The sequence below is a fragment of the Geospiza fortis genome, unplaced genomic scaffold, assembly GCF_000277835.1.
Source record: "Geospiza fortis unplaced genomic scaffold, GeoFor_1.0 scaffold55, whole genome shotgun sequence".
Lineage (NCBI taxonomy): Eukaryota > Metazoa > Chordata > Aves > Passeriformes > Thraupidae > Geospiza > Geospiza fortis.
The window spans coordinates 10,638,351-10,647,536 of record NW_005054308.1 but is presented as its reverse complement, the minus strand read 5'-3'; the positions used below and the strand labels follow the sequence as shown (position 1 = coordinate 10,647,536).

At 53.2% G+C, this 9,186-nt stretch overlaps 1 protein-coding gene across 1 annotated transcript in view; it reads left to right on the top strand.

Moving 5' to 3' along the window:
• STK10 (serine/threonine kinase 10) overlaps positions 1-9,186 on the top strand; it is a 46,542-nt gene that overhangs the window by 24,672 nt on the left and 12,684 nt on the right. Inside the window, exons 3-6 of the mRNA XM_031055225.1 lie at positions 3,993-4,041; positions 6,237-6,386; positions 8,397-8,469; positions 9,074-9,186. The exon at positions 9,074-9,186 is cut by the window's right edge and continues 88 nt beyond it. Coding sequence (XP_030911085.1) covers positions 3,993-4,041; positions 6,237-6,386; positions 8,397-8,469; positions 9,074-9,186 — 385 coding nt within the window. The remainder of the gene's footprint in view (positions 1-3,992; positions 4,042-6,236; positions 6,387-8,396; positions 8,470-9,073) is intronic.

Here is a 9,186-nt window from a genome sequence, read left to right as displayed (position 1 = left end):
GCCCTGGCTGCTGCAGCTGTGCTGCTGGGTGAGAGGGGCACAGAACAGGTACAGGCACTGCCAGCCCCAAACCCCCCTGCTCCTGGAGCTTTGTGCCATCCCCACACTCTGGATGCAGAGAAGGAGGGCCAGGTGTGATGAGTGCAGGAAGGAACCTGACACATTTCCTTCCCCAGCTCTCTCTGCAAGCGCAGCACGGTTTCCTTTATCAGATTTGGTTTTTGTTATCTCTGCAGCCCCTGTGTGCCAGCACAAGGCTGTGCTGGGGGTTCTTTCCACTGTGGGTGACAAGGACACCTCAGAGCTGGCCCAGAAACGTGGCAGAGCCACGTGCAGGGTGCAGGGGTGGCCGTGGCAGCAGGATGCTGTGGCTTCCACACAAACACAGAAAGCCCCACTGCTGCAGCCTGGGAGGAAATGGTGAGGGCTGGAGCTGTGCTCAGTTCCTGGGCCAGGCAGGGTGGGTCTGGGGCCATGGCAGGGCCCTGTGCCCACTGGGGGCTGCAGGTCTTGTCACAGTGTCACAGGATCACCTGAGGATACCCTGAGCTGGAAGGGACCCACCAGGACTATCAAAGTCCTGATCCTGCCCTGGGACCCACCAGGACCATCAAAGTCCTGATCCTGCCCTGGGACCCACCAGGACCATCAAAGTCCTGATCCTGCCCTGGGACCCACCAGGACCATCAAAGTCCTGATCCTACCCTGGGACCCACCAGGATCATCAAAGTCCAGCTCCTGATCCTGCACAGGACCCCCAAGTTAAAACTAATTTATTAAGGCAGGTAAAACCCAAAATCTGGGCTGTCCCCAGAGCCAGCCTGGACAATCCCAGCCCCTGCAGCCTCCCACCATGTGAGAGAAGGTGGAGCAGATGGGATGGGTGGCAAGGAGGGAACCTGGCAGCATTTCCTTCCCCAGCTCTCTCTCCATGTGCTCCAACCCTCCCATCTCCCCCTCCTGCCCACACAACGACCCCACAAATGATGGGCAGAGGGGTCTGAACCCTTCCCATGACCTCCTGGAGGCTCTTCATGAGATTCCTTAATTGCTGCAGGGATGCACAGACCCAGCACAGCATTTCCCCATAACCCCATGAGTGTTCACAGACATTCAGAGCACCAACAGGGAACAAACCCCCGCACAGGGATGGCTTCTGCTTTCCACCCCCCTGTCCCCTCCTGCCTGCCAGGGAAGAGTTTGTGGGCACTGCCCTCTGAGTGAGTAAGAGCCAAACCCTGCTGGGGCCAGCAGCTGTCCCACCCTCGGCCCCTGGGCACTGTTTGGTGACATTATCTCTCGAGATAAGCTTTGTACGTGTGGTTTTCCTCTTTGTTTTAGCCGTGTAGAAAGTTCCAGGCGTTCAGACATGCCCAGGAGGCAGGAGCTGTGCTGCCCAGGGTGGGAGGAGTGAGCTGGGGCTCGGTGCCACCTTGGGGGCACCTGGGTACCTGGGCAGGAGAGGCTGCTCCTGGTCTGCCAGACCCCAAATGCCTCCAGATCCTGCTGTGGTGAGCACAGGGTTAAGATGATCCATGGGAAAAATCGAGGTGACCACCACTTCACCTGAGTGGACTTTCTCTTATAAATTTAAGTTTAATGTTGCCTGTTGCAAAGGTTTTTTGAAAAGGAAAGGTTTTGTGGTGTCTGCATGCAGAGCTCTGTGTTTTTGTTTTGTTTCACGTGTTTTATTTAAACTGTCACCAAGGTTTTCACAGGTAGTGAGAGCCAGTTCCTTTCTCTTTCAGCCCAGCTGCCCAAATCTGTTCTGTGTGTGCAGCCAGAGCATCCCCTGGAGCTGGGACTGAGCCCAGGGGGTTCTGAGCCCCTTGGCTGGGGCTGATTTTGGGGCTGTGGCTGTCACTGTTGTGTAGCTCAGAAATGGAGCCACCAGTGACTTTTGGGGTGGTTGTAATGGACTGGAGGCTAAAACATGGCTGGTGGATTTGTAGGAGCTTTGATGTGGCACAGGAGCGCTGTGTCCCCCCAGCTGCCTGGGCTGAGGAAATCCCTGCATTTCCTGGGACAATAATTTCCTCTGCACAAAAACCCTGCAAGTCCCTGGGTTTCTTGTGCAGAGGAAATCATTAGGAACAGGATGTTTGCTCCCTGCACACCCACAGAGCCCCGAGCAGCAGCAGCAGGAGGAGCTGTGGGTGCTCCCAGCTCTCACACAGCTGCTGGTGTCACCTCCATGGCAGAGCCGTCCCCAGGCTGGCCCTGCTCCTGAAGGAAATGTGCTCACAGGGTGATCTGGGACAGTGCCAGCTCTGTTTGTTTAAATTGCATTTTTGGGGCTGAAACGAGCTCGTTATTTTTTTAGCTGCTCTGGCCACACCCAGAATTAATCTTCAGCATCTCTGCCCTTGTTGAAAATGCACATTGGGAAGTTGAAAATGCACATTTGGGGGTTGAAAATGCACATTTGGGGGTTGAAAATGCACATTTGGGGGTTGAAAATGCACATTTGAAGTTGAAAATGCACATTTGGGAAGTTGAAAATGCACATTTGGGGGTTGAAAATGCACATTTGGGGGTTGAAAATGCACATTTGGGAAGTTGAAAATGCACATTTGGGGGTTGAAAATGCACACTGGGAAGTTGAAAATGCACATTGGGAAGTTTCCCAGTGCCCAGGAAGCTGCTGGTGCTCTGGCTCAAGATATTGAACAACAGCCAAGTGTTGGTGTGTCCCACTGATGCTCTGCTGGCCCCATCCCTCCTGCCCCATTCACCTGCATGGGTGGGCATTGGTTCTCCTGCTTTGGGAATGGTTCAGTTGTCTTCTTCCCAAGTATTTCTCTGCACCTGCCTGTTTCAGCCCTGGTCCCTGGTTATGCTCCTCCAGTGGTGCCTCTGTCACACCTGCCCGGGTTTGTCCCCTCAGTTTGTCCCTCTCTGGCTCCTTGGCCCTGGGCTGATTGCACAGAGCAGGTCCAGCTTTGCTGCAGCCCAGTTCCTGCTCCTGCTCCCCATTGTCTCCCAGCAGGTGATAACTGCACTTCCCTTGCCCGTGCAGGGGATCTCCAGGGTGGGATGTGGCTTTCCTGGAGCTGCAGGATCAAACCATGAGAAATGGAGCCTGAACCTTCTCCCCCGAGCTCCTGGGCCAGTGCTTGGAGCTGCTCTGAGCGACGTGACCCCTGTGGATGGGTTTAGAGAGCTGAGCTGTAAACACTGCTCAGGGCTGTCCTCAGGGTCACCTCTGGCATTTCAGCACTCTGGAATGCTGCCCCGTGTCACCTCCACGAGGAGGAGAGCTGCTTGCAGAGGTGAAGCAGCTCTTGTCCCCTGCAATCCCTGGCTGCTTGAAATTGTGATCAGTTGATCTGAGCGGCCCCAGAGGGGAGCAGGGAATTGCTGAGCCTGTGCAGAGCTGAGGGGAGAGGACCTGCGTCCCTGAGGTGCTGGGGACAACTCGTGGCAGGCAGATATGTGGGACTGGCAGGGCTCTGCACATCCCTGGGGGAAATGGCAGCATGTGGGGAATGTGCTCGCCCTGTTTATTGACTCGCTTTCCCCTCAAACTGCTCCAAATAGGAGAGCAACGAACTACTGAGCAACGCGGGGACATAAAAACAGCTAAAAAAGCCTTCCCTAAAGACACGAGAGCCCTCCCCACCCCTCACTTGGCAGGGAAAGCCCTGCCTGAAGCCTCGGAGCCACGTCAGCTCGCAGCTATGACAGTTCTCCCACCCTGCTGGCAGCGCTGCTCCCAGAGGCAGGGGAGGGATGGGAACGGGGGCAGCCCCCAAATCCTGAGGCTGCTGCTGGGGTGGGCAGCGGGTGCGGGGCTGCTGGGGGTGCCCCAGCCCCGGGAGGGTCCCTGGGAGCTGGGCAGAGGGTGGCACCTGGGCCCCGGGCTCAGAGCTCCTTGCAGTGCCCAAGGGGAGCCCTGGGCAGGGCAGGGAATCCAAGCCAGCTCTGCTCCTCTCCCCTCCCCTTGCCCAGTGGGGCCCAGCCTGGCTTTAACCCTCTCTTTGCTCCCCCAGATCATGATCGAGTTCTGCCCGGGCGGGGCCGTGGATGCCACCATGCTGGGTGAGTGCTGCTGTGCCCACGGGGCATTTCCAGCAGGTGACAGGGGTGGGATACCATGATGCCACCGTGCTGGGTGAGTGCAGCTGTGCCCACGGGGCGTTTCCAGCCCCCTGGCACCAGGAGCAGCCCTCAGACACAGGGCAGGCAGGGGTGCCACAGCTGCCCCTTCTCTCCCAGGGGTTTGCCTGTTTCCAGCCCCTGAGCAGAAGGTGTGGCAGCCCTGGGGGGGTTTTGGTGCTATTTTCATGTCCTTTTGTGATTTAAGCTGCTGGGATCAGCAGGGGTGGGGACAAGGGAGAGTCTGGCTGCAGGGGAAAGCTGAATTTCAGTATTTATCTGCTGGGGGCACTGGGATCCCGTTCCCACAGCTCCCAGCAGGATGAGATGTTGAAGCTGGGTTCCTGTCGAGGTGAATTTCCCCAGCTGTTCTTGCTGACTTCTCTGTATGGTATCAGTCACTGGGTTGTAGCTCTGTGACCCCTGAGTGAGGGTGAGCAGGAGCTGGAGCTCAGGAGTGCTCCCAGAATTCGTGAATTCAGAATCAGTAAATCCCAGAATTCCAGAAATGCTGGATGCTGCCAGTTCCACCTCCCCATCCCCACCTGCAGCTGGGGTTTGCCCTTATGGACAAAATTTGTGTCCCACTGGAACTTCTTTTTGCCAGATGGAGGGTGAAAACCCCCAGCTTTTCCCAGAGCAGGGGAGACATTGGTGAGGAAAAGAGGAACAGAGTGGCTGAGCCAGCAGCCCCAGGCTGTGGTTAAGATCCTTGCTCTGAGCACACAGCTGTCCCAGTGGCTGGGGTCCCTCCATCAGCCCCATCTGGTGCTGTCTGAGCCCTGCTGGAGGAGGGATCTGTACTGCAGGGGCCCTGCTGAGGGAAGGAGGGCAGCTCAGGAGATGCTGCCCATCTGCAGGGGGGTGATGCTCTGCAGAGCTCCCAGCCTGGCCTGGCAGAGGTGGCCCAGCAGAGCTCAGAGCTCATAATAGAATATAAGATATCTTTAATATAATATATCTTTAATATAATATAATAAATATAATCAATATAATCAATATAATTAATATCATTTAATAAATATAATGTAATATAATGTAATATAATGTAATATATATTTATATTATGTTATATATTAATATAAATTATTGTATTACGATACTATAATTAATATATTATGATATTAGTACAGCTTGATATATTATATATTAATATATAGACATATTAATATATTAATATTATATATATTAATATATATTAAATATATATTATCATATATATTAAATATATATTATATATATTTAATATAATATATTAAGATTAATAATGAATCTGACTCCATGTTCCCCTGAGAACATAGAGTCCTATTCATTCCTCCCAGCCACGGGGGACCCCAGAAAATACCACACCTGAGTGTGCTGGGATTGAGGGATGCTCCTGTGCTGCCTCCCCAGGGACAGCTGGATTTGGATTTGCAGGGTTTGGGTGGCCCTGAGTGTGTTGGCATTGAGGGATGCTCCTCTGCTCCTCAGCAGGGAGGTCACTCCTGTCCCTGTGAGCACCAGGAATGGAATCACTGAATCACAGAACATCCTGAGCTGGGAGGGACACACAGAATCCAGCTCCTGGCCCTGCACAGGACAGCCCCAAGAATGCCATCCCGTGCCTGAGAGTGTCCAGACACTCCTTGAGCTCTGGTGCTGCCCAAACCAGCAGCTCAGAGCATGGGTGGGGATAACCCTGCTGAGCATTTCCATCCTGTTCTTTGGGGAGTGCTGTGTCCCTGGGGATGTTGGGGGGCTGCACTGCACCCCCACAGCAGGGACCATTCCCTGGGTCCCCTTTCCCTGGGCAATGAGGGCTGCTGGGGTTCATGTCTGTGCTGAGCCCAGTGCAGCTCCCTCCTCTCACAGCAGCGTGTCTGTCTCCTCAAATTGTCAGGGAATTTGTAATGCAGAGCCCACCCCAAGCATTTCTGGCTCCCCCTCACCCAGTGTCCCAGTGAGCATTCCCAGCAGCTCCAAGAGGTGCCTTAGGGAATAAATCACCTTTACAAGCTGATTTCCATCATCCCCTGCTGCTCTGGCCCAGGGACAGTGCCTTTGCCATGCCCTGCTGGGTAACCTGGCCCTTCCTGCTGCTCAGGTGAGCATCCCTTGATCCCTGCCCTGTCTGACCCCCCTGTCCCTCCTTGCAGAGCTGGACAGGGCCCTGACTGAGCCCCAGATCCAGGTGATCTGCCGCCAGATGTTGGAAGCTCTGCACTACCTGCACAGCAAGAGGATCATCCACAGGGACCTGAAGGCTGGCAACGTGCTCCTCACCCAGGATGGGGACATCAAGCTGGGTGAGTCAGCCCCTGGCACCTCCCCAGGGACAGCTGGAGCTGCATCTGTCGGGTTTGGGTGTCCCCTGAGTGTCACTGTCACATTTTCTGAAAAATCCCTTTGCCAGGATTTCTCCTCCTGGGAGGCTGAGAAGCCTCAGAGAAAAATGAAAACAACAATTATCTGATTTGCTTCTCCTGTGTTTTGCTGCTCTGGAATGTGTTTTGGACATTGTTTACCAACAGGTGGTTGTTTGATTGGTTTCATGTGAATTGTTTTGACTTAATGACCAATCACAGCCAGCTGTGTTGGGACTCTGGAAGGAGTCACGAGTTTTCATTATGATTCTTTGTAGCCTTCTGTCTGTATCCTTTCTCTATTCCTTAGTATAGCATTAATATAATATAATATAATATATATTTTAAATATTATATAATGTAATATATTTTAAATATTATATAATGTAATATAATGGCCTTCTAAGAACATGGAGTCAGATTCATTCCTTCCTGCCACGGGGGCCCCCAGAAAATACCACACCTGAATGTTTTGGGATTGAGGGATGCTCCTCTGCTGCCTCCCCAGGGACAGCTGGATTTGGATCTGCAGGGTTTGGGTGTCCCTGAGTGTGCTGGCATTGAGGGATGCTCCTCTGCTGCCCAGGAGGAGCAGCAGCACAAGGAGGGGAAGGTTTTGTTCCATGGAAAGGCACATGGAGCTGCAGCCCCCAGGGCACAGCCAGCTCAGGCCCCCCGATGGATTTCTCCTCCCTGAATTTGTTTAATCCCTCTCTGAACCCGATTCCTGTGGGTTTTGGCCTGCTGAGCATCCTGAGCAGGGTGCCAGTTGGCAGGGCTGGGAGCTGGAGGAATTCCTCTTATCTGCACAGCAGCTTTGGTGGTGACAGGGGCAGCCTTGCCAAAGGGTTCCTCTGCCAGCTCGCTCTGCTCTGGAGTTCAGCTGGCACCCAACGAGCTGCTGGGGAAGGGAGGACAGGCTGGATTTGTGTGCAGGACAGGCAGGGACACCCTGAGCTCGGGCTGGGGATGGGTGACAGCTCCTCCAGCTGCCCCCAGGGCTGTCCCAGAGAGCAAACCCACCTGGGCTGGGCTCAGTGCCCCCTCCAGGTCTGACCAGTTTAACTTGGGTTGAGCTCAGAAGGGACAAAATCAGGGAGAGGCATCTTGCAGTGGCTGGGAGAGAAGGAATGGAACAGCAATTTGGGTTTTCTGCTCTAAAATCAGCCTTTTTGCTAGGAAATAGGTCTTGAAATCTGCTATGGAGGAAGGTAACAGCATTTTGGGTTTTCTACTGTAAAATCAGGCTTTTTTCTGGGAAATAAATCCTGAAATTTGTTGTGGAGGGATGTAACAGCACATTGGTTTTTCTCCTCTAAAATCAGGCTTTTTGCTAAGAAATAGGTCCTGAAATTTGCTATGGAGGAAGGTAACAGCACTTTGGTTTTTCTACTGTAAAGTCAGACTTTTTGCTAGGAAACAATCATGAAATCTTCTGTGGAGGAATGGAGCAGCACTTTGGTTTTTCTGCTCTAAAATCAGACTTTTTGCTAGGAAATAATCCTGAAATCTGCTATGGAGGAATGGAACAGTATTTTGGTTTCTCTGCTCTAAAATCAAGCTTTTTTCTAGGAAATAATAATGAAATCTGCTATGGAAGAATGGAACAGCACTTTGGTTTTTCTGCTCTAAAAATCAGGATTTCTGCTAGGAAATAATCCTGAAATCTGCCATGGAGCTGCTTTTGTCTGCAGCAAAGAGCTCCATTTCCTCACAGACGTGTGAGGTTTGGCAGGAGGGGGTTGTTGTGCCTGTTTTATAGCACATGGGAGAGGAGAATCCTGGGGGTCGTGTACCCCAGAGCAAGCTGAATTCCTGATGCTCAGCTCGGAGGACACAGCCCATGGCGTCAGTGTGTGTTGTTTGCTTTCCAGTGTGTGTCTCAGCCAAGTGTGCTAACTCAGAAGGCTTTTTCAGCTTTCCTCCAGCCTCTAATGTTACTGCTCTTTGCAGCTGACTTTGGGGTGTCTGCCAAGAACATGAAAACCCTGCAGAAGCGAGATTCCTTCATTGGGACCCCTTACTGGTGAGTCCCCAGCTCGTGAAGGGCTTCACTCCTGAAAATCAGGTTTGCTCCGAAGCTCTGGGGTGTGTTGGGCCATGCTGCCTTAGGGTGGGAGGATCTCAATGAGGATTCTTGGCCATTTTTTTGCACGTTTTGAGGTTTTTCCTTGCCTTGGCAGAGCTGTGAGCAGCCTGGGCGCTGCAGAGGGGTCACAGTGCTCCAGGCTTGCAGCGAGGGTCACACGAGTGTGCTCCCCCCACCCCAGGGCTGAGATGGGCTTTGAAGCCACTCCAAGCACATGGGAACGAGTCCCTGCCCCAGAAACACAACCTCTAAATCACCCAGCTCGCTGGAGGAGTGGAATTGCAGGGATTAATTGATGCTCTGAGGCAACATCCGCGCCAGATGTCAACGGCCTGGGGGTTTTCTGGGGAGGAAGGAGGGGGCTGCACCCCGTGGAAAAGATGCTGCTGCTTCAGAAACCCGGAGCTGGGGGGGAAAAGCTGTTTTCTGCAGCACTGGGGGGAACAGCTGTGTTTCCTGCAGCCCTGTGGGTTATTTGTGGGTGTGGGTTATTTAACTGCTGCTGCCAGGCGTCACCCCGGCCCCGCTCTGCCCCTCGCAGGATGGCCCCGGAGGTGGTGATGTGTGAGACCATGAAGGACACTCCCTACGACTACAAGGCTGACATCTGGTCCCTGGGCATCACCCTGATCGAGATGGCCCAGATTGAGCCGC